Source organism: Rhinolophus sinicus, chromosome 11, assembly GCF_057876585.1.
Source record: "Rhinolophus sinicus isolate RSI-liver-muscle chromosome 11, RSI-T2T, whole genome shotgun sequence".
Classification (NCBI taxonomy): domain Eukaryota; kingdom Metazoa; phylum Chordata; class Mammalia; order Chiroptera; family Rhinolophidae; genus Rhinolophus; species Rhinolophus sinicus.
The window spans coordinates 4,173,620-4,200,433 of NC_142511.1; the positions used below are offsets into that span (position 1 = coordinate 4,173,620).

The 26,814-nt window shown below is 36.0% G+C and overlaps 1 protein-coding gene across 2 annotated transcripts in view; it reads right to left on the reverse strand.

Annotated features, from left to right (window-relative positions):
- KIFAP3 (kinesin associated protein 3) overlaps positions 1-26,814 on the reverse strand; it is a 113,300-nt gene that overhangs the window by 44,475 nt on the left and 42,011 nt on the right. For both annotated transcript variants that reach the window (XM_019716383.3, XM_019716384.3), the window contains exons 11-17: positions 20,084-20,184; positions 13,222-13,330; positions 11,897-12,009; positions 11,346-11,511; positions 10,648-10,773; positions 6,645-6,743; positions 3,825-3,910 (exon numbers count right to left, since the gene is read on the reverse strand). In XM_019716383.3, coding sequence (XP_019571942.1) covers positions 3,825-3,910; positions 6,645-6,743; positions 10,648-10,773; positions 11,346-11,511; positions 11,897-12,009; positions 13,222-13,330; positions 20,084-20,184 — 800 coding nt within the window. The remainder of the gene's footprint in view (positions 1-3,824; positions 3,911-6,644; positions 6,744-10,647; positions 10,774-11,345; positions 11,512-11,896; positions 12,010-13,221; positions 13,331-20,083; positions 20,185-26,814) is intronic.

Here is a 26,814-nt window from a genome sequence, read left to right on the forward strand (position 1 = left end):
AAAGTAACTTGCATAGGACAGGCAGGGTTACGTACACATTCATACGTGTACTCGTACACACACACATAGATATTACATACGGTAAGTCCTCACTCAACGTCATTATAGCTTCTGTGACTCTAAGTGAAATGATTTCTAACGAAATCAGTTGTACTGTAGGCTAACTGATATACAGCAGTTAAGTCGCTAGGGCATCTCCTCCACATTATAAAGAAACCACGTTATTAAGGACCTGCTGTGCGTGTCTTGTATATGTAAATTCTAACAAGCTGGAAAAATACCCTAAATTTCTGTTTCTCAGGTTTATGTCATATAAAAATGAACTCCAAATGAGGGCTAACCAAACTCATCTCACTAAACCCAATTCGACTGCATGGAATTGAGAAATAAGAATCAAACTTACAAATCACAGAAACGACAATTTACCAAAACTGGCAAATAAGCAAGAACCAACTATACATGCTCTGGAGAACGCCTTAGAAGTTTCTGTCGACAACTCACTTAAGAATCTCTGCTCTGTGCCCACACCCAACCCGCAAGCCAGTTCAAGGTGAGAACCGTCTACCCACTTTGGACGATCCCTCCCCACTCGCTGCTTCTGAAAGCCTGTCCTGAAATAACCTGAGTTTCAATGCTAACCCTAATCCTATGAACCCCCTTTTAAAGATGTATGAGACATTTTTAAAGTGCTCTCCTTTGCTGGCAAGATGATTCATAAACTCAGTTTTTCTGACACAGGGTTTCCTGGTATTTTTTGTGGGGACCATAACAATTGGTGTCTTAAGAGGTTACATGTAAACCTACATTGGTTTATCTCATTTCAAGACACCAGTCTTAGTAAATGTAATTTTGTCTATCCTGGAATGAAGTTAGCAGTTTCTTTTCCAAGTTTAAAATACTGGAGCTAGGTATTAATTCCAGATTGTTAAAACACACACAATCTGCCCATGATAATTAGAGTTGCTAAAAGAGATAGGGCCGCCAATCTCAGCTACACACGCCTGTGTTAGTATCGAAGCACACAGGCCTGTGGCTGGCTAGACAGACCAAGTCTTTACCAGAGAACTGGGTACATTCCCTTCCCTGTAAATATCCTGGAGATCCAACGTGCCATTGCTACAGAGGTCTGTTGACAGGGTCATGGAGTAATACAGCTCCTTGAAGGCCAGCTCACATCTAGATGACAGTATCCTGGTATTCTCTGGGGTCTAGATTGTATACTTGTATATTCTAGGAACTTTGTGCTGGTGAGTTTTGTATTTCCAGTGTCTGTCTGAGGGTCTGCAACACAATATGTGCTTTATAAACACGTATTAAGTGTTGGAAAACCCAGTAAGGTCAGGGGAGGAATGCGTTTAGCAATTGGGGAAGAATTTATGAGGTTCTCAAATGCTTCCCACAAAGTTGGGGACGTACGGAAGGGTGAAAATCTCACTGGGTTTTGAGAGGCTCTCTGTGAATGGCAGGGTCTGTTCTTCCCTTTGTGATCCCCAAGGCTTGGAAGAGGAAAGGCAACGGTCAACTGCCATACAATCCCCTCTGAAAACCAAGAAGCCAGGCTCCTCTCTCCTTGCCTCCCTCCTCCACCCTGCACCCACCCCATCCCCTGCCGCCTGAAACTACACACAAGGCCTCGTCAGACAGGCGACAACTTGCTGATGAGGCCACAGAGACCACATCACCAAACATGCAATCCTCCGTGGTACAGAGCGTTGCCGCCACACATCTGTTTCAATTCACCAATTCAGGGCTCAGGCCCAAATACATTAAACAAATCATCACTAATGTAACATTTCCATAATTTGGGGGACAAGTACTTTATTGCAGAAGGCATATTTCCTTAAGGGTTGCAAGACACTGAATTTTCCTTAGTATTATTCCATGCTGTCTGAGTGAAAAAGAAGTTTGTTTTCTTAACGGTAAGTTGTCTTAAGCTACAAGACTATTTATTTTTTATTTTTTATTATTATAGGACCCAGTCATGCTGAGATACTAGGAAATCAAAATCTAGAGGTAAAAGGAGTCTTAAGAGATCACCCACTCCCATTCTAGGCAGGTTTCTAACAAGTTATTTTAGCAAGTTGGTTATTTAGCTATTACAGATGCTAACTGGACAGAGATTTCACATTCTCCCTTGACGGCCTGTTTCTAGTGTTTAATCATCTTTACTGTGTCTAATCAAAGTTTCCCCTGTTTCAAATTAAGTGAATTTCCTCTTGTTTTACAGGGTGGGGATACCTCCTGTTTAAGATGAGAGACTTGAGCCCAGAGTTTAGGAATAATTGGGAATAAAAACTTTTATAATAAATATATTCATATTTTTATACTAGACGTTGTTATAATAAGAATGACATGACCTTTTGGAACTATCGCTAACTTACATTCTAAACCAAACATACCTAATATGTAAATCTAAACATATTATTACCTTCCACCTACTGTTTCTCAAAAGAAGGTAATTTTAAAAGTATGCTAAAGGCAACTCGTTACAGATTCACATCTCTCTTCTTCCCTCATTGCTTAAGGTAAGATAATCACATGTGGAATTTTAAGAAGTTTGTTTCTTGTTCTTATACTATATACTTTATATACAACGACATTAGTGATCTACTAGAACATAGCACGAGTCATGAAATCAACCTCGAGGACTAATCAATATTCTATATTCATAAACCCTGTGACCAGTGGCCTACAGGCACGAAACATCTTGGCGGAGCACAAATTTAATAGTCAAGTTTCCCTATTTTAATTTAGAGATCAAAGGAAAAATGTCAACGTACTTATATAGTTTTAAACCAGTAATGATATATTCCGTCAAATCCAAAGAGCTTATGATATCAAATAAGATGAAATTATGAAATAAAATGCAGGCATTTGACAAAAAAAGGAACCTGATAGTGATTGTCCAATTTTGTAATGACATCACTAGCAGAAATGTCAGCTTAGAGGATTTCCAATGAAGTGGTTAACTGATTGTTTAAAATGTTATTGTGATCCTTTTAAAACACTTAGGTTGAACTTTGAAAACTACTGAATAGGCTATATTCAAGAAACTTTTTACAAGGTGAGCCAAAATAAAAAACTGCAAATCCAGTTTTACCAAGGAAGCAAGCAGACTGTGTGTAGCAGTACCTGCCATAAGTGAAACAAATATTTAAAGTGATCTAGATAGAATCTGGCACATTCCATGTGCAAGGCCCACATCCCAGCAAAAGACTGGGGTGGGCAGCAGGATTCTGAAGAAGAGTCTGCACAGGGGGCAGGTTTCTGATCCAGGACTCAGATGATCACTCTGGTCATACTTCTCCAGTTATAGATCCTTTAAAAACTTCTAAAGTCATGAATAACATTAAAATTTTTATGTGTTTCATAATTCCAAAGCAATTTATAAAACAGTTCTATGTATATAACAAAAATTAGCAAAGAATTAAAAAAATAGTTGATATAAGATTTGATTTATTAAAAAAAAATTAATGACTCAATTGCTAAATTGACTGTTGAGTTTTGGCAGGAATTGTCACCAAACCCCCTGCTCCTATGCAATAATTTTTATGAAAAACAAGTGATGCTGAGATGACATGTAGAACAGACCAAAAACTCTGAATACGCATACAACCTCTTTAAAAAAGATTATACTTAAAAGTTGAAAGCCAAAGGTCTTAATGTTTAAAAAATGAATTTAGTATCATTGTGTTTTCTGAGTTTTATCAAAATATAAATTTGCATTTACAAGAATGAATTGTTTGTTCCAAATAGGTGTACACTGTCTTTTTTCCCCCCAAATGAAGACTACCATACTTTGTGTAGAAAGAAAAATTACTTACCGCTATGATATCTAATGTATTATCACAGACCTTTCGAATTTCATTATTTTTATCGTGCATCAGATCTATGAGATATGCTGGAGCCTCTGAATAAAAGTGGTTAAAGGTACAAACTGCATGAGATTGAGGCTATTCAACCATATAAGAAAAATCCCACATTTCTCTACATTCACACGCTAACTTGAAATTTAACTTCAAATTTTAAAATAAAATCATTAATACAAGATTATCAGAAATAGTTAATATTTCATTTGTTTAAGACACAGGAATAAGAAAGGAAAAAATCTAGATAAAAATGGGTAAGAAAAGCAGTCAGTAAATCTCAATAAGAATGAGGCCATATTTTTGAAAACACGAAAATCATGAAAATAACAGAAGAGGGAGCTCTAGAGCCGTGTACCTGTAAAACTTTTTGTGACCCACCTGGCTCTCCCTAAAATAAAAGGTCAGCAAAGTTAACTCACACAAAAGAGCAACAGAAAAGAATCACAGTCAAATCCCATATACGGTTATTATAAGAAAAAGAAAACATAAGACATTTTCATATAAAAGGTAAAACCTGCAACCTAATATTTCAAAAAGAGATAAAAGAATTTAAGGAAACAATAGAATACATATGAAAGAACAATATGTCAGAATTAGGAACCTCAGAGAAATAAAATAATTCAGGAAAGAACTAAAAATAAAGTAAAAACCATTTCAGGTATATAAAAACTAAATTTATAACAGCAAAAGAGTAAATAAAAACAATAGCTAAAACTTCAAGAGAAACTGAAGGTAAAAAAGGAAGAAAATTTATAAAATTAAAGAACACATAAAAAGAGATTAAAAATAAGAACATAGTAAAGATAGTCAAAGAAGATCCAACATAATATAAATCTCACAAACAACCAAAGCAACTGAACAGAACAAATACTAAAAACTATAATTCAAGAAAACTTTCCTGAAAGGAAAAAAAAAAAAAAAAAAAGACAAAACTACATACTGAAAAAGAGCATATTTGTATACTTGGAAAAATCAGGCAAGGATGATAAATATCAAGTCAAATTCTAATAAAACTACTCGGCTTTAAAGAAACAGAAACATTCCTTTGGTCTTCCTAGCAAAAAGACTGACTCACTTATAAGGAAAAAAGAGTAAATTGTCATCAGACTTTATGACACATACCAATAATTAGTAGACTACAGACTTCTCATTGGCAGCAAGTCAGGCCAGAAGACAGTGAAAAAATACCTTTAATTGCTGAGGGAAATAACTGGCAATCTAGAATTCCATATTCTGTGAAATTATTATTGAAGGGGGCAAACCAGTGACTACTCCCGCTGGGAAGGAGGGAGGCACAGAAAGGCTTCACTGAGAAGATGGCTTGTAAATTTACCTTTGCTGAGTTATTGTCAGGTGAAAAAGGAGAGAAATGCATTTGAGGGTGACAAGGCACCTGAAGAGACAGTAAGTTATGACAAGGTGGATTGTGGTTGATAAAGGATGAGAAATTTGGTGTGCTAAGAAAAAAACTGTGTCTTATAAGGTTAAAGGGAAAACTTTGGAAAAATAGGTTAAGGTCAGGTTATGAAGAGCTATGAACACTAAGCCAAAGAATCTAGATTTTTTACATGGGTAATGAAGAATTTTACACAGTGGATTTCAACAGCAGATTTTTTTTTTTTGTACACAAACTAGCAGATCACCACACACACACACACACACACACAACACCCCAAAGACACAAAGATTCAGCTCAAACACCACTTCCACCGCCATCCTTTCATTACCTCCCCAGACTTGGCTATATAGCCTCTCCTGTGCCCATTGCACATACCTATTTATCTGACGCTGATCACACTGAATTATAATTTTTTCTCATTTACTTGTCTAACTCTCCAAGAATATAAACTCCTTGAGTACATGCAGCACTTAAAACAATGTTAGATGGTCAGCACGATCAATGTTAGCAGGTTAAACGAGTAAGTGTAGTAAGAGATGGCAGACACATAGTTTTCAGCTATGGGAACGGGTGGATGATACTGCCATTATCCTCTGTGAATACAGAAGGGAGACTCTGGGGGAGATATTGGCAATACAGAGAACCCTTTTAGATGCAATAATGATAAACTACCACTGACTGAGTATCTCTGCACTGGGAACTGTTACAGCACTTTAAATCCATTAGTACTTACAGGAATCCCATAAGGTGGGAGGTCTTCTTTCTAGTTTCATAATATTAATATTATGGCCATTTTATAAGTGCAAGACTGTATGCTCAAGGAGCTTAAGTAACTTATCCAGAGTCCTGTAGCTAGTAAGTGGTAAGAATTACCTTTTAGAGCTAAGGGATTATGGGCTCCTTAGGCTACACCATCCTATGCCCTTTCAGGTAAGTGGAGGACTCAGATGGCAGTTAGCAACAAAGGCCTGGAACTCAAGAGAGGTTCTGAAAATGTTAAATGCATAGCGTAGAGTTGGTAGCTGAAGTCCTGAAAATAGATGTGCTTTCCCATGCAGACTAAGTCAGATTAAAAGAGGACTAAAGCTAGTCCTAGGAACCTCTGATAATTAAGTTATGCTGGAGAAGGAAGTTCTGTATGTTTGTTTGGTTTCTTAGGAATTACAGCCTGGCAAGTTAATAAAAGTGTTCCCGATATGTTCTTCCTGTACACTGATTTGCGGTCAACAGCTTCCAGGAAGAATAGCTTGCCCTCTAAATTTACTGCAAAGCTTGATGTTTTTTACATTTGAACATTTGCAAGAAAAAATACTTAAAGATGCATATTTTCTGAACATGTTTAATGTCCTTATCTATTGTAAACATTGAAAGGATACGTGTTTCCTTGATTATGACATCTCTCGTGGCTTGGTGGAAAACCATCTGATAGAAGACATAAATTATCTGGCACACAAATTCATCATCCTCTTGTTGGGCTGAAAGGAAACAGAAAACTTCAAATAAAAGAATACTATGTTCATATACAAAACTGAAAAACATTGAGGGGAATAACAGAATGAAAAAAACTGAAAGTGACAAGGAGACAGGTAAAGGATAATTAGTTTAAATTATATGGGTGGCAGATATCATTTACGTCTTTGGTGTTTTTTTTCTTAATTATATGATAATGACAATGAGGAAATTTCTTAATATATTTTCAGAAGTTGTAAACTAAATAGGTTAAATTACTTTGGAATACAAAGATAAAAAAATAAGATTCTGAAAAAGAGAAATTGTACCCTATCTGGAGATTGGATACTTGAGATTGCTTATCCGAGAAGCTCGAGTTGTACTTAGGAAGAAATGAGGGACAAGACTGGTTTAAGAGAATAGTAATAGTACTTCTTTACAGTTTTCACTATATTTTGCCACCGGGTATAAAGAAATTGCCATTTTTATGTCCCATGTGAGATAGCAACACTTACCACAACTTCTTTTGTGTGTGTCCATCATAAGAATTCTTTAAACAATTCTAATTTGTGAAATAAATCTGGTTCTATTTTGTCTTTATAATATGGACTTTACATTGAGAAAAACAATTCTTAAACAAGATCACACCTTCTAAATTCTAAATTTTTGGGTAGAAATAAGCAAGTGTTTTTCTTTGTTGAATGTTAACAGAAGTAAACTTTACCTATTGGCGTGAAATAAATGGTATTTTAGTTTCAATCTAATTAATTATAATAGTAAAAAACAATGCTATGTATTCACATAGGCTAATTAATAAATGTTTCATATCATAACAAGAGTACTGCAACAGAATAGGTGATGTCCACTGATTAATATGTAATGGCAAAAGCAAATACTCACAGAAATCTAATTTTTAGGTCCTGGATATGAAATTTGATTTACTAATAGTTTGCTATCAACTCTTGGCAACAGTTCAATGATACCTGTCAGACACAGATTTACAGGTCAACAGAGCATCCAACCAGTTGTGTGGAATAAATAAATTGTGGGCCCTTCAAAGTCCAATCTGTTCCAAACGATTTCCTCACTAACTTGCCAAAGCACCGCTTGCCCAGATGACATGGGCTAAAATTCTCTTAAGTACTCTCCTGATATTCAGTGCTCCCTCACTTAACCCAAAGCGTTTTAATCTTGAAAATCCATACATTTCCTAAAAAGAATGGGAAACAGCCGCTGCCTGGGGTAATCCCATGAGAGAACATCAACACCCAGCATAGCACTCAGTTGCCCTGCCAGCCTGCTCTGACACATCGGCGCTTTCTCAGTCACAATCAGGGTGGGACAGCGATTCGAGGACACAGGCCATTTTGTTCCAGCTTCCCTAGCTCACCACAAAATCTTCAACATCACTCTGCCAGCAACATTGTCTTCACTTTCACCTCACCTAGTTTCTCTTAATTATTTCTGACCTGAAAACTCCGGGCTGTGAGAAGGAAGTATCAAGGTAAGTATATACAGCTGACCCTTGAACAGTGCGGGGAGGTGGAAAGGTTAGGGGTGCTGACCTCTGTGCAGTGGAAAATCCGCATCTGACTTTTGACTCCCCTGAAACTTAAGTTGCCCCTTGGTGCCCACGGGGGTTGGTTCTAGAACTCCCTGTAGATGCATCATCACTCATATCAAATGGCTTGGAGCAACACAGTCAGTCCGCAGACTCCCAACCGTGGATCAAAACTAGGACATGCATTTACTAGAACAAATCCACGCACACAGTTAAACCAGCGTGTTCAAGTGTCCACTGTGTTAGATATAGGAATACTTCAAATATGGAGGCATTATACCTAGATGACCTATTAAAACGCATTACCTCAAAGAATTTACAAATCAAACTTAAAAATTCTCCAAAGAGAATAATAGGCAAAGGACTGAAATAGGCACTTCACTTTATTGGCCATTCCTAAGTGGCCAATGAACACAAACAGGTACTCAATTTTGCTCATCATGAGGGAAATGCACACTAAAGCCACAGTGAGATACCACTGCAAAGGCTGCCATACAAGAGGCCGGCAGTGCCCAGACCTGCTGGTGACGGAGAGCACTGCAGTTTAGAACATCGCTAGGAGGCTGGGAATTGGTACGACTGCTCCGGAAAAAAGACTGCTATTATTTACTAAAGCCAAAGGGATGCGTACCCCACCACTCAACAACTGTACTCCTTAGGTATGTGTTCAATAGAAATGAGGAAATACGCTCACAAAAGTTTAAGAATGTTCGTAAGGGCGTTATTCGGACTACTGCTCTACCTTAAAACACCACCACCACCCACCCTGTTATGCATCAGTAGTAGAAAGGATAAATAGTGGTGTATTTACACAGCAATGAGAAGAAACACACCCTGTACACAACACAGATGAATATGGCATTTATAACATAGGGCAAAAAGAAACCAGATTCTGTCGATACAAAGTTTGAAACCAGGCAGAATCAATCTAGGGTGATAAAAGAAAGGACAGAAACCACTTGGGAAAGTTAATAATGACTGTTGTGGGCAGAAGGAGGGCTTTTACGTGCTGAAAATATTTTATTTCCACATGTGAGTGAGAATAATATGGGTGTGCTCACTTTGGAAACTCATTGGGCTATATCTACTTATAATTTGTGCACTTTTCATGTTCCACTTCAAAAAAGTCTATGAAAAAATAACAGAAAATGCATATCTCTTATACCCTGCATGGGAAAGACTGAGACTAGGGTACCTTCCCAGGCTCCTCGTATTAGTATATTTCACTTCTATCCTCTGAGCTCCTTTCTAAGTGGAATATCTACTGTGGGCTGAATTGTATTCCTTCACAATCCGTATGCTGGCACCCCAACCCCGAATGTGACTGCACTTGGAGACAGGCTATGAGGAAGTCATTAAGGTTAAATGAGGTCATAAGGATGGATTTCTGGTCCTCCTGAGAAGAGATTCCAGAGCACTCGCAAGTGCTGTCTCCCTCCCTGCCCCCTCTCCTCCTGCCATGTGAGGGTGTGAGGACACACTGAGAAGGTGGCCGTCTGCAAGCCAGGAAGAAAGACCTCACCAGGAACCAATCGGCGGGCACCCTGATCTTGGACTCCCAGCCTCCAGCACTGTGAGAAAACAACTGTTGTGTACACTGCCCAGTCTATGGAATTTTGTTAATGGCAGCCTGGGCAGACGAATACAAGGTCCTAGAAAGCTTGGCCCTAACAGAATAACATTAGATGCAGATACATTCTGCATGCGGTGTGGAGAACAGTGAACCCTGGCCCCTTAAGAGTAATACAAAGCTAAGGGAAAGACTCTCCTGAGGCCTCTGCTGTCCAGTAGGGAGCCATAAGCCACTGCGGCTGATTCAAATGTGATTAAATGAACAACTCAGTCCCAACAGCCACATTCCAGGTACTGAAGAGCCACATTTGACAGACAGCACAGAGAACACCCTCTTCATGGCAGAAGGTTTAGAGGACAATATTATGTCTGGACCTAGGAGGGAATATGATGCTGAGAATTAGCTTCCAAAGGAACTTTCCTAATTAGAAATCAAGACATTTTAAAAAGGGTTTGTACAAGATGGGAGTTTCAATTCGACCAACAGAAAGCTCGACAGGAAGAAGAAATGACAGAACATGAGTTGTTTGAGGCTGATGAGAGGACGGCAGTACCTGTAAAACTGGTCCTGAATCGCTTTGTAGCGACACTGTTAGCTTTGCAAACTAAAGCTCTTTGATATCGCTCGATCTCATATGTGATTCATTTTTCTAACCGTATAATCTAAGTTGCTATGATTCATGTAACAAGATAAATAACCTTCCATGATTCCAGACTCTATTTGACATTTAAAATTTTAAACTCAAAACCCATTAATATAGTAGCATAAAAACAGACTGAGGTAAGTGATGCGTTACCATTCAGCAGTTCAATGAGTGCAGGGATGATCCCCGACTTGGCCAGCAGGGCAGCACAGGAGTCATCCATGGACACAGTCCCAATCATGATGACCACCTCCAAAACAAGGTCATCTTCTGCAGAACCTGGCGAAGGCAAACCACACCCTGTGTTCACGCACAGGAAAGACACTGAGAGCCAGCAAGCACTCCTTGTGAATCCTTAACATGGCTATATATTTGTCTTTTCCCAAATTTCCATGTTCACTAATGACAGTTCGTGGTGGTGGGGAAGGGCAGTAGAGAAGTAGATGTTAGTCTCTGGAAATACGACTCAAGGACAACTTAAACACAGAAAACAGAAGACTCACTTGGATGCCCCAAGGAACTTTGTGTGTGCATCTATATGCATGTGCAGAGGGCAATGGCATTTGGTAATTTTAAAAAGGCAGGAGTTAAAAAAAGAAGAAAGAAGGCAGGATAGGGAAGGAAAACTAACATTAAGAAAACATACTAGGAAAAAAAGTCAATGCATATAAGAGGGGGCCTCGTGGCCACCTTTGTGGGAGAAAGAAACTAGAGCTAGAGCTAGAACTAGCAGTGCGCGAGAAAATGTGTTACTAGTATAACAATGGTCACAAAATACTTCTCTAGCAGCCTGGTTCATACCACAAAGAAACAACTGATGATTAGACAGAAGTGGAATTCTCAGCACAGACCTGGTTTCAGTTTGTCCTTGAGGTACGGAACCAACTTGTATTCCTTAAGGACCAATTCCCAGTCTAAGTCTGGAATGGTCAAATTTGCAAGAGTTCCCAAACATTCAATCACGAACTCCTCCTCTTCATCATTAGAGATCTGGGCTGCGAGATCCCCAACATAATCCTGAATAAAATAGAATTTTAATATAAATTTAAAATATGATTTCTGCAGAAGTCAACTTACCTCATAGAAAAAAAAAAAAGTATCAAACGTATTTCTTGTGTTGTAATAATCTTGAGCCGAATGACTAAAGGAGCCTACAGTTAATGGGTTTAAGGCAAGAAAACTGGAATGAGGGCAGAAGGGTTGGGGTAGGGATCAGAAAACAAAAGCAATATTAAAATCCAGGTGGAATCTTCTAGGAGCTAAACTTACAAGGAAGTGGATAACGGAGAGCCGACTTGAGTCATGAGTTAATATTTGACGAGAGCTACATTCCAAGTGTAGCACTGTAAAGTTTCAGTTCTCAGGCTATTTTAGGAGACAGCAGGCCCCAAACTATACTTACAATAAATAAATGTTTAGTCGGTCCGTCATGCTGGGAAATGTTCCGAATCATTTTCATCAGCAATGGGTCCTTGAACTTCAGAGCTCTCTTCATGAGCATCTTCAGCCCGTTTCCTGATACAGAAAAACCGAAAATTCCCCCAGTACAATTAAGGTTCACTTCAGTTCCATGAATTTTTTTGTGTACAGTTTGCAAAAAACCCCAATTTCCATACAGTGAAATGCATAAATCTTAAGTATACAATGGATTCATTCTGATAAGCGTACGCCCATGTGTAATTCACACCCACATCACGACACAGAGTATTTCCATTCGCTGCGGAGTTCCCTGTGGTCCCTCTTCCCGCCCCCAGTCAATCCAATTCCCAAAATAAAATCACTTTTCTTTTCTTCTTCTTCTTATTCAACAGATTAGTTCCGCCTATTCTAGAATTTCACAAAAGTGTGATCACATAGTATGTGCTCTTTTGTATGGAATGTGTACCACAAATTTAAAAAATGTAAGTACTCCTTGACCCAGAAAACTGTACCTCTAAGAATTTATCCTAAGAATATAAAAATTGAAATGTGGAAAGATTCAGAGAAAGTAAAATCACTGCAGCATTGTTTATAATAGAAAAGAAGTGGCAACAAACTAAATATCCAAAATAGCAGATTAAACTATGGAAAATCCATTAATGGATTATTTTTCAGCTACTGGCAATTATATTTTATGAAAGTATTTAATCACAAGGAATGATATTCATTGTATTATTAACTTTAAAAAAGTGTCACCATATATATAGAGAACTCCATTTTAATTAGAAAAATGTATTAGCATTGCACCAAAATTTTACCTATAATTATCTCTGGATAGTGAGAGTAAAGATTTAATTTTTTCCTATTTGCTTGTTTGTACTTTTTGTAACAAACATGTATACTTTTTAAATAAGAAAAAAACTATTGGGCAGACTAAAATATCATAATGTATGACAAGCCGTTTTATTAAGTGTTATAGAAACAAATAATACATTTGCATTTTGTCATTTTACATTGTAACAGATTGCTTTGCATTAATAAAAAGTTTTGTTTCATCTAGAAAATGTTTTTAAAAATCAAATTTCAATTAAGGGTAACTGATCTTGGTTTATACAATATTATGGGTGTTTCTACCCATGATATAAGAATGTTCTACCTGACCTTTAAGAATTATAGCTACAAATTTAAAAACTATTTAAAAATAAGATTTACGTAGCTACTATAATTCTTAATTCCTGATTACCTATTTTCCATCGTATGCCAATTGCCATATGATAGAGGTTATCTCAGAAGCTCAAAGGTACTAACCTTCACAGATAAGCTGTACATTCCTTTTGTTAGCAGCAAGATTAATGCAGAAAGAAATGAGCTCCAAGTCGATTCGTTCATCCGAACATTCAAAGAGCATCTTCATTAACTAGCAAGAAACATAGGGCATAGGGCATATTTTACTCCAAAAGACACACAAAAAACCGAAGCAGTATTTTATCACCGTGTGTTATCTTCAATTGTATGTTGCTTGGGAATAACATAATACAATTACGTTTTCAACACACAGTGGTACGCTTTCACTACTGAATAACTAAATGAATAAATGGTTAATGAACTACTAGGTGTTCAGCAGTAAATACAAACTAAGTAAAGTGGCGAATACAAGAAAAATAAGAAATAAATGTATGCATTTAAGGAATTTAAAATATTGTGTGGAAGTAGGGCATTCTGACCAAAAAAAATACCTTGGTCAAAGTTGACAAGGCTGGAAAGAACATGATTCTGCAGAAGCACTAAAAGGCAAGCATGCTTGGAGTGGGGGAAATAGTGTTGAGATAAGAAGGTAAAAGCCAGATTATGCAGGTTCTTGAAGTACATGTTAAGGATTTGGGGCTTCAGCTTAAGCATAATGGGAAGCCATTAAAAGCTTCTAAGTAAGGAAAGTGTTAGGATAAGATCCATGTTTCAAAAAGATCTGGCCAGTGTAGAAAATTGGCTGAAACAGATGAAGAAAACTGTGGGAAAACCATCTGGAAGGCTAGAGGAAACATCCAGGTAAGACGATGGTCTCCGGGAAGGGTAGAGGGGGCAGAGATAAAAGGACGGACAGAGATATACCTAGGAAAGAGAATCATAATGGCATTTAGTAAAAACTGACCAGATGTTGTGGTGAGGGGAGGGAAGGGTCAAAGATGACACCCAGGTTTCTGCACCAACGTGGATGGTGGTACCAACATTTACCAAAAAGGAGAAACTAGAGGAGGAAAAAACTTTAAAGCGGAGATAGTGATTTTGGCTTTAGATACGTTGAATTTAAGTTGCCTCTTTGATAGTCTAGTACAGATATTCAGTACAAGTTATAAATGTAAGCCTGAGTTTAGAAGAAATGTTTGGGCTGGAGGTATACATAGTTTTCGGAATTGTCATATAGGGTTGATAACTGAAGCTGTAGGCTGGATCCAATTATTCGGGCACGGGTATAAAATGAGAAAATAATTCTATTTAAGGTTAAGAGAAAGGGATGGAAGATTAGAAAAGCAACAGACAGAAGAGGAAAAAGGAAAAGGTAGGCGACATATGCCATTTAGCAGTAACCTAGATTTTTCATGATAAGAATTAGTTGCTATAATAAAGGAGAAATGAACAAACTTTATGCTCTAGTTTTGAGAAGCTAGTCTTATATTACTGGTAAATCAGCAAATTAACTTAGTGTATATTATGTAAAGATATGTTTCTCTAAGTCAAATTGCTAACAACATACAGAAGTCAATTTACAACCTAAAAATTTCTTATGTTTCATCTCAGGGCAATACCTTTTTAGATCAACATGCCTTCGTAAATCCAGCCCAGTGCCTTATATTAGTAAGTGAATAACAACTATTGGTTAGATCCTGTTCTGTTAAATCTTGTTTTAGTTGCTCTCCATATTAGTTCTAGACAACTTTTAAGTCTCAAAAAGGATACATGGTCAATACACAAAAATCAATCATATTTCTATGTGCTAGCAATGCACAACTGGAAACCAAGATTAAAAACACAAATCCACTTACAATTTCTCCAAAAAACTCCCGAAACTTAGGTATAATTCTAATACAAATATATATACATGTATCTATATCTATATCTGTATTTCACTATATGCCGAAACTACAAAACACTAGAGCAGGTGAATGGTTGGCACATATCATGCCTTTTCCCAGAGGACAGCTCTTTGACCACAAATGTTGCTGCCAATGAAATCTTTGGGTAAATTATCATTAACACTTTGATAATGTTGCAGAATTTAAAAATTCTATGGCAAAAAAATAATCTAAATTTATGGGGTATACATTTAACAGATTTTGCTACCTATCTATAAATTAACTGCCAATTAAAATTAAATTATAAATTAATAAAACTGTAGGCAACAATCCTCTAATTAATGTAATTAGTATGTTTTTCATATTCATTAAAAATGTACTATAAATTTCTTCCAAACTTTTACTGATACAAGAAGTTTTTTTGAAATAACAAAAATATGTCACATTAAAGCAAAGTTTTAAGAAGGCAAAATATTTGTTGCTATTTACTTGACATTAACCCATAGTATAAAAATTGCCCTTAAAAATGGGGTTACAGGTGATTTGTCGAGAAGTGGAGGGTTTTAGCTTGTTGTTTTGTTTTTGTAATTTCCATCTTAAATCCTGTAGTGAAGTAATCAGGAGCGAAATTAAGAAAAAAAAATAATGCATGGTTTGAAATCTTATCCAACCCCCACCCCCGACCCCAAATCAAGAGAAATTAGGACTAACTGTGAATTAAATGTATCATGATATAGAATTAGTTTTTTCATAATAAGAAAGAGAAACACTTCAATTTTAATTAAAGTATTCACATTTAAAAATAATAGTTTAGTTCAAACTCTACGTGCAGCACGATGTCTTTAATTTGATTGCTGCCCATGCCACTTCAAAAGTAAGTGTAATTGCTGACAACTAGGAAATATTAAAACTAGATTTGTTCTGCTTTAACTGTGTCCATTGTCATCTTTTACTAATTTAACAGGAAGGCACTAAAAGGGCTTAGCTTGTGCACTGAAGAGGCAATACTGGTTCAATCAGACAAGTCCCATATTGAGTATCAGATGCCAAAGACCCACGACTGAAATCACTGTGTCTAGACTCTCTGGCACCTGCCTTCACTTATTTACCAGTGACCAGAGGCCAACCCCCACCGCTCTCAGTATTCACACACACCTCTCCCACCCCCACCCCCTGCCCAAACATCTTTGAATGATTATGGCAGAACTCTGCATGCCTCAGGAATCTCCTCTGACTGGCTACTCCCTAGCTCCACTGTTTGAAGTGATGCTCTGGTTTCTGAACTTCAGCAGATAATGGCAGGCAGGAGCAAAGGGGGCTGTCAGAAAGGACGTTTACCAGCATTCAGCTAAAAAGAAGCACGGAGATCAAAGAGGGGCCAAATAGGACAACGGCGGTGGAAAACATGTGGATCACTATGAAGATTCTTGCACACTGTTCCAGGGTAAAATATTGAATAACACCATGACATCATTACCTAAACATGTACTTTGATTGGCCATTCCATTACCAATAAATACTTTTATAAGCATCTGGATGGCATTTGCACCTATTTAAACAAAACATGCATCTTAGAGGTCTAAATAACAATGAACTGTTAATGTGTACTTTTAACTATTATTAGAATACAACTATTAACTCCTGGTTATCCCCAAGTATGCTTACCTGAAACAATTCACCCACTGAGACCATTAAGATCATATATAAAGAAAGACTTGCCTGGCCCCCAAATTTTGCAGAATAGTGACATAATAGGGAAAAAATGAGAATATATTGGATAATTAGAGGCAATCAAGTACAAAAGAAGCAAAGCACCATAATATTGGGAGAGATTACAAGGCACGTTGAATATATAATCACCTACTCTGAATGTTAAATAATTTTCAAAAGTGAACGCTAATCCAATCTTAGGTTCAAGCTATAAAACACGTAAGGAAGGCAGTATTTAAATTGGATTATGAATGGGTCAAAAATAATGAGAAAAAGATTTGATATTTTACTAATAGTACTTTACTTTTGCATAGTGTTTTACAGTTTATAAAAGTGCCTTTACGTACATATCTAATGTAATTAAAGACTATGACCACACTCCATATCCTTTTTGATCACTGACATGAATATAAATGACCACTGAACAATTGCTTTCCCACTTTCAATGTTATTTTAGGCTTCTCATTTGAAAAATTCATTTGCTATACTTGACAATCTTTACTAAACAAACACTAATGTGCATGATTTCAAAGTGAAGAGAATATTACATTAACTGTAAAAATACTCTGTAACTCAGATACAGCTTTATTTAATAAGTAGGTGAACCAGTTTTCACAAAGGAACTTAAAGCTTTACTAGTGTCATAAACAGTACTTCAAATAGCCAATACCTCAGAAAGGAGTATATCTTTTTAATTCCTGAAGGAAGCATGGAAATTTCAATTGAATTGCAGATTTGCTTTTCATGATTCTTTTATTTTACAATGAATTTGGAACTGGGTGGCAATCAAACCACCTCAACTTTTTCCTAAATATGTCAAAATTGAGCCCCATTTAAAGTACAAGCTATAGGCTGGATAGCACTTTAGTAACAAATATATTCCACAGTATCATTTGGTTTCTCAAAATTTGGCCTCATACTAAAAAGCTTCAGGATGTTTATGACATAATTTGGTAATATAACCTCACCTATTCCTACAAGGGTTGAACTTTTAAAAAGAAAATAAAAAAGTTGACCACCGGATGAGTTTTAGAAGATTCTGTTCATGAAACACAGATCACAAAAGTTCTGAAAACTCCATTGTAGAAATATTTGGTGTTAGAAAATTATCCGGCAAGAAAGCATGCATGAATATTGTTCTAAACAAGGTATGAGAGAATTTTCTACACACATAGTTTTCAACTGCAATACATAATAATCAGGTCTCAAAAGTAACCTAAACAAGCTCTTATTTCTGTTTCTTAATTTAAAATAAAGTTTTCTATTTTATGTTTGAGATTATATATTCTAAAAAAGAAGGGTAACTCCAAATTCAAGATTCAACAAAACAAATTTGCCATCCCTTTTTAGCTTACATTTATATCTTTTATTTCACATTATTCTTTTAAAAATCTAATCTGGATAAAAACGGTCAATCTAGGCAAGAATATTCTTTTTTGGCTGCTTTCCAATTCATATCCTGTAGTCAATGAAGTTCTGACACTAAATGGGATTGAAAAAAGGAACACCCTTTGAAACTGCAAAGCAGAAACCCTTGGAACATATGGAGTGAGACTGCAGTAAATCACCCGTAATCTCCTTTTGACATGGCTACTCTTTTATTGAAAACTTGTTTGACAAAGAGTTTGATTACACTTCGCATTGGCTACAGTCTGACATGCGTTATCTCTATAAGAAGCCTTGCCTTGTTAGATAAAATATGCTGTATATTCCTTTGAATGATGTCTATTTCCTATAAACAAGAATAATTAGTTTATCCCCTGACATAAAAGGCTAAGAAATTATCCTTGAGAGTTTATCAGTTTTTTAATTATATGTAGTGTTAAAATTCTGGAATAGGAAATTCAATTTTAGAACTGTCTTACAGATTTGGGATGAATAGAAGGATGGTCAATAAGAATTAACAAAAAGAGAAATCATGGTCTATTTTTTGCTACATATTAATTACTTTTCAAGTAATATAAATTTAATAACTTACATTAGGCTAACAAGGAATTGCCTTTTACAAGTCTTCAGAAGAACTATTTTAAGAAGTATGACTTATTATTCATATTCTTCTAATGTGTTTTTAACAGTGTGTTATTTTTATTGTATATCACACATCTAGGAATTTTGCTTTATCTATTTTAGAAAATCATTTTATAGAAAATAATATTAAAAATCAGCCCAACCAATGTTTCAATCACCAGATAATCAAATTACTGGAGCTCAGTTTAATAAAGATTAATGGCACAATAGTTATTCTATAAATGTAAATTCCCTAAAAGTAAAATCGTCTATGTACAGAATTTCTACCCTTATAGTCCATGTAAAAAGAAATCACTAAACTCCTTCAAGACAAGTGACATAACATATGAAATATATTAAGCAACTGAGTCATAGCAAACATCTTTGTTGGGAACAGCGCTATAAAAATAAAAGAATTTTGATGAAGCACTTTCCCATCGGAGAACATAAAGCACTTAAACCCATCAACCATAAACAGAATTAAAGAGCAAATGACAAAGTTGGGAAATGTTTGTAATATGACAGAGTTAAAATAGTTATTTTATATAGATTTTATTAATCATGAAAATATTAACATGCCAATGTAAAAAATTGGCAAGGGACATGAATGAATAATTTATAACATAACATGGATAATAAACATATAAAAAATGTTCAACTTCACCAATATTCATAGAAATGCAAATAAAAAGAAACAGACACTCCAATTTTAGAGAAATAATAATATCCTGTGTTGTTAAAAATGAAATGCTAGTTGGAAAAATAAACTTACGTCTTCTTAGACAGTAATTTGGCCACAATGTGTCAACTAGATAAGTGTTCATAATTTGCCCTAGTAACTCTACTTTTAGGATTTTAAAGCAAAAATCAGAGATGTGGATAAGCATTTATGTACTATGATATTTATTCCACATTATTTCATTTGCTTACATACACTTACTTACATTTGTTTTTATGTGATTCACTGGAAAATATTAAACACACAATTTAACAATATTTAAATTGTGGTACACTTATGCAACAGAATATTATACCACTATTAGAAATAATTTTTGAAGAATGTTCAATGACATGGGAAAATACTTAAGCTCTATTAAGCAAATAAATAATATATAAACACATATAGCATATAATGACAATATTTTATTCTTTAAGTATGCAGAAAGAAGTATGCCAAAATATTAAATGAATATCTCTGGGTTTGGGATAACAAAGTTATTTTCTGTACTTATAGAAAATTTATATAACAGATTTTCTATTAACAAATTTATGTTATTTTAAGAGGAAAAATTTTAAGGAAACAGTTATCTGGCTAATCAAGAGAAAAAATGAAAACTCTCTATTTTCTGAATGCTCTTTTTAAAAGCATGTAAACCACTTACCTGGGGTATACAGTCAGTATATGCAAACATTGATTTAAAGCGGTCATCCATGCTTATGTGGTAAAGAACACACATTGCTATTTGTTTGTAGTTTTCATTGCCTGGGAATAAGAAATCATGGATATGGTGATTGATATTTATGGGATTAATGTTTTGGGTATAATACACAAATTAATGCATTAAAACTTTTAAACTATGGAATTAAATAAAGCCTAATCTGGAAAATATTTCAAACTCCCTATTTCAATTGCAAAGTTTGGATCACACTATCTGTGAAATATGACTAATTTCCAAGAGATAATGTGTATTTCACGAGGTATTTTTTTGGAAAAAATAATGAGCCACAAACCTAAGAATTAATCATTTTCAGAACCCACTACACAACTGGCCTCCCCACCCTTACTGTTTTATCAAAATATGCGATTAACAGAGTTCACGTTCATTGAAAGCGATGATGTATAAGACATAGTAAACAAAAAGTGTGTTTAATTCCTATGAATCAGACACTGGAAAGATAATCAAAATGATAAAAGAAGTAGAATACTATTTATAAAACTAAAAAGTACATGACTATAAAATGGTAAAGGCTATAAACTTACATACAGTTAAACTATAGACTAAGGATTGTCTCAGAATTTCTGAGGTAAAATAATTCTAGTTTCATATACCTTGAAACTGAAAAAAGAAAAGTGAATAATATATCACAGATTTGAAAAATAAAATGGAACTGTAATATATCATGTGATCATTTTACCTTTCAGGTAGACCATATTTTTAGGAACTATTTATGATTTCAAAGTCAGTGACAAAACTAGAGCTAGAAAAATTGTTTAGCTAAATAGTTTTATCCAAAAAACCATATCCTTTTCAAAAATTCTGGGCTATGAGAAATCCTTGGAGATATTCCGAGTTTTTTAAAAAATCAAGCACGTAAGTAAATTTAGTTAATAAGTAATATATCAAGAAGATCTGAAACACATTTTATCAGGGAGGATAAATTCAGCACCTTTATTTTCGTGTCTACCTAGCACAAAATTACTAAAATACTTGAGTTGTTTTAAAATACTGTTTTATATTCTCACTGAATTTTTTCCACATATTAGGCATATTTTAAGGTGGTTAGAAATTCTTACAGGGCATCAACTGGTATTCTCACAAGGCACAGTATGGCACATGGAAGTTTCTCAATAAACATCTGATTCTATTTTTAATATTTAAACGGCATGGTGACAATAGTTAACGATACTGAACTGTATCTTAGAAAGTTACTAAGAAAGTAGATCCTAAAAGTTCTCACCGCACACACAGAAATTGTGACAATGTGAGGTGATGGATGTGTTATCTACACCTACTGTGGTGACCACTTGGTGACACACACCGCCATCAAACCATCGTATTGTGTACTGCGAACTTACATAAGGTAATATCAATTAGACCTCAATAAAGCTGGGGAAAAAGTAGTGCTACATTAAAAAAAAAAAATCCCTCTCACTAAATTGGACAAGAACTACTCTCCAGCAGTGTTTAATTTTATGAGAAAAACTAGGCACTAGACACTGAAACAGGGAGTGTCCTGGTGGCCCAGCATCATGGTGACGGGTCCATCAAGGTGTGTCTCTGCCACTTCCGGGTTCCAGGGCGTTGTGAGCACTGCAGCAACTCTGTGCTTCATGAATTCCTCACCTGTGATCCTGGGAAAACTGCTGCGCCTCACCCAGAAGGCTGCTACCTTTCATATGTTACCTTATGTTATCATTCGTATGTTGGCGATACCATGTCTCTGTTTTACCAATGGAACTGTACTGTCATGCGCCCCGAATACACATGTGTCTGTGTTTTTCTATCCTCAAGATTAGACCATTGTTAGAGGCGAAGTAGGCTTGGGAGGCGGCCACGATTTCTCGGAGGTGAGCTAGTCAGGGGTTAGAGGTATAGATAGTCTGAGCCTGTGGCCTAGCCAGCCCCTTCCCTACAAAGCTCTGCTATTCCCAGAATATGGGTTTAGGAGAATCACCTACAAGTCTCCACTCTGATAAGAACCCTTCATCGTTCTGTCATTCTCATAGGATTATAAATCCTTAGTGCAAATAAATCTCGAGAAAAAACAGAGTATCGATTATCGTCATCAGTATGCGTTCTACCACCACAAACACACTGTGACTCTCTTCCTTCTTTCACGCTTTCTTGGGTGGAATAGAACTTACTTTCACTCCCAGTGTGGGGAATGGTAGTGGAGGTGATTGGCTGTCAAGAAAAAAGGACACAGAGAGAAAAGTCCGAGAACACGGAGGACAAACCTCACAATTAGCCACATTACTTCATTTATCTTTAAGCAGCATGTGCGAAGCAAAGAAAACCTAGAGCTGTGCCCCCCCCATTCTGAGCACCACCGAACAGAAGAAACTGGAATGTGACCAGCAGTACCCCAGAGACTGTTTATTTTTCTTGAGGAACGTGTGAAAGGAGGTGATGACATTGTACCGAAGGGACTACAATTTTGTGCTCACAGGTCTATATCACCCAAGTTGTTGATATGTCTTCTAGATTTTGTCTGGATAAAGGTTCCCTAGAATTCAATCAAACTGATTTACAAATACCTATAGAGTTAATTTAACTCCCTTCTTATGTAAATATTTTATAAATGGTCTTGTTACCCAGATGTTACCTTAATGATTCTAATTCATATCTTGTTACATATCACCTATTATTTCCTTACTCCTCTAAAGAACTGCAATATATGAATGATAGCATATAAACTATAGGTATCTTATTCATTGATTCACTGCCTCACTGATTATATGAATGGTTAATTACTTGATAAGAATACAGCCTTTCACTGTATGACACCTAGCAGGTGTCGGACAGCTACAATGAAAGACCAAGTATTTTAGGACAAAGTGACTACCTGGAGTGAGGAGCTGTCTGGAAGTAACCTGAATGCATCTCTTCAAACACAGCTGCACACAGAAAGTAGAGGCACCCTGGCAGCCAACTTTTATTATTACTTAAAGGCTAATTTGCAGATCATGTAGCAATAAACAGCCATTAAGAGAGATTAAATGCTCCAAGTAAAATAAGAGCTTATCCTTTATTAGAAGCTAATAGTCTTCATTCATTGAAAGAAAGGATATCTTAGTTCTTGAAACATAAACGTCAAAACAAAAACAAAAACAAAAAAACCCAAAACACCAAACCCAACCATCTTGTATATCCTAAATGAATTTGGGGGGCTGGCGGGTATGATTTTCTCGTAAGAATTCATGACTAAGAACCATAAACTCCAGCTAACCAGCTATGATTCCTCCACGTCTTACAAATGGCAGGCATTTCAAAAGGGCTCCTTTAAGGCTTATAGACATCAATTATTCCCTAATGGCATCCCAAGTAAAAACAGGCCGGCAAGAGTCAGGTTGCTGGCACAGTACCAGTGGCCCTGTGAATTTTGAGGGCAGTGAAAAGACTGAGTATTTTAAGAACGAGGGCTTAATGACTAGAGGTGGATTAGTCAAATCTGTTGAAGTAATAAGGCCCGGGTGGAAAAAAAATGGCCCAGTCATTATGATTCTTTTGGTATTTATGGTAATAAACATGAATCATGATGAACTCACTGGCTATTAAATGCAGAGGTCACAAGTACTTCGATAGGATTTCCACAGGAATTCACCGTTAATTAGCTGGATCATTATTTGAAAGTGTTACTGAATTATCTTAGCAGTGGTGCAGCCATTCTCCCAAAATTGGTCATTCCCAGCTGAGGGCAGTTACTGCCTTAACAAACTGGTCATTAACTCTAGTAACTGATTTTGTGGGAATTATTGCCCTTATAAAATACATTCAAGGGTTGTTTTTTTTCTTTTTCTTTTTAAAGAAATTTGCAGCTGGAGTTCAGCTGGAGCAGCTGAAGGAGGAAAAAAAATCAGTTCTCTGGGCTGCTCTCACGATCGATTTTCTGCCAATTAAAGGGCAAACGCATGCTGATGGGTTTTGAATTTTAAAATGTCTTCGGTTTTTTCATCTCTGAAGTGATTAGTAAAAACACCATTTAGCCACTGATTTTGTAAGACACTTGGGATTTTCCATTCACAGTTCAGTCAAGCAGAAATATGAGTTCTGAACACCAGAACTCAAAGCCAAATTTCCGCTTCTGCAGTAGACTCAGCCCCACACTTTGTAAAAACAGAGTGAGAACACAAGTTATGGGCCACATCATTCGCTAGATTCTCATTCCCTTCTACACGCCATGTCTTCGTTCAAAGCAGAAAACTCCCTTTGAAGTCCCAAAGGCCCTGTGAAAAGATAAGAAAAGTGGGACTAGAATTCTACCCTGTATTAGAACAGAGTAGAATTAAGGTGATATAGTGCCCCTGGAAAGCCTATGTGAATACACTACAGTCCAAAAATCAGTGTCTTTAACTTGCCTACAGAGTCAGAGCCCTTAAAGCTCTATCAATATAGTGAAAACGCCACAGGCAAAAACACCACTGAAAAGACAGTTGCAACAATTACTAGACATACACATTGACTATATTAAAATACACTAAAAATATATTGAAGGTGTATTAGAACATCTTTGGTACATGTTTCCATACATTTTATGTTTAAGCTATCACAGCACATGCTACAGATACATATACCCAGTTTGATTAGATAGCCTTAGTTAAAATTTCAATTTGGAGAGACCAATTTTTAAAAATGCAAGTATATCGGATAGTCTTCTGTTTTATAATAGATTTGTTCACAGTCAAATCCAGTAAAGATTTGAGATGAATAGATAAATACCAAGCATTTTTAACCATGAACTGAGAGGGGGAAATACAATTTGTATGTTACAATGATCAGTATGAATACGAGGGTAACAATTTTGTGATACAATGTTTCGTGGATAAGTGATTTTTGTATCCAAGTATTTAATTTGAAATACATAAGAACCTGAAATTGTAAAGCGACCATTAAAGCTCAATAGCTCTGTCACATTAACAGTACTAAATAAGTTCTGTCAAGGCCAATACTTTTGATGCATTTTCATTCTTTTGTGGTACGGACAACTGTACATTCTGCCATGTAGCTTATTTTTCAAATATTTTCAACATGTTTTCAGTTATTACCTTGTCTGTAGTATTCTTTTATTACATCCAGCGCATACCACAACAACTTCTTTATAATACACCCTCCAAACTATGCATACTTGTGGTACAAACGATAAGGACCAAAATAAAGCCCTTAGCAATGACTGCTTTCTAGCTTACAGGTCCACATCGACTCAGCGTGCTTTGGTCAGCTTTTACCATCTAGAAATGGAGACACCCCAGGCAATATTCACACACAGAGTATTGGAACCAGCTGGTGATAGAAGAATCTTAAGAAAAAAGGCTTCTTGATTTAATTGGGAAAACAGGAGGAAGCATAAATTTTACTGCCATTAATAACTTCAAGCCATCTTGATATGACTCTACCTCACCCTGACGGCTAGACATGTGCTTTTTGTTAAAGTGTTTGCCACATCTAACCCCTATTGTTTGCTCACTTGATCAGGTAAGAAAATGTAGGTTTATTTATAGGATAATGAGGCCTATTAAAATTGAGAAACAGTGCAGTAGTCTATGAGGAGCTGCGTTCTGAAACAGATGTGTGAAATTCCATAACAGTTTTGTAATAAACAGGCCAAATGAAGTTATTAAAAAAATCTACCTTAAGTTTCTTAAAGAAACCATCATAAAGGCAACCTAGGTTTTTTTTAAAAAAAAAAAAAAGGAAAACACCTCCTAATTGGAAAACATTATTCTGTTTCCAAACAGTTTTTAATAAACAAGTTCAGAAAAGGCCATTTACAAAATAGTGCTTTCTTCACAAAATAAAGACAAGCTTTATTTCTTCATTTTATGGTGCTTTTGATAAATTAAAAATCCAGTCATATTAACATATAATGAAAAAAGTAAACTTAACGTTATGGGGGAATTTCAAACGTGTTCAGAACTTAATTGTTTCAATTTTCTTTTAAGAACATATGACAGAATGGTCACAGAAAATAACCCTTAATTTTTATATGATCAAAGTTTAGAGTCCAACATTATCTGCTCGGGTGATCAACAATAAGGGAAAGCAGACTTGTCTCAACCGGAAGAAATCGAACATTTATCACTTAACTCTTGACCTGGTCTGACTCCCTACATGCTGATAAAATCTTTCTACGGCCTTGGAAAATGCCCTGACACCCAGATTACCTAATGTAATCTAGATCAAGACAAATCAGGTGCCATTCTTCCTCTGGGTCTCGTCACGGAATACAGCAACACTTAATAGGAATTTAGAAAACCTTAGAAACTCTAATTGGTCTTCCAGTAAAGAGAACATGGACTAACGTTACTCTGACTAAAGTCTGGATCCTTTTTCAAATGATTCAGGTGAAAACTGTGAAACGGGCATGACAGTGTGCTGTTGAATCTAGAAATCCTAATTTTCCCGCCACAAGAAATAAAATTAGTCTAAGCACAAACCAGCCATGCAAATTAGCATGAACTCACAGTCCACAAATTTAGAAGACTCAGAATTGATACAGCTAGGGATTTGAATCAAGAATGAACTATGGATCAAACGTTTCTACTAGTATCACTGACCAGTGCTCTGGTGCTTGAAGGGCACCTTTAAGAAAGATGTCTGACCTAGTTACCTTTTTTAGGTATCTTGCACACAGATTCATAAATTACACGTTGAAGTACCTAATGCCAGTTAAG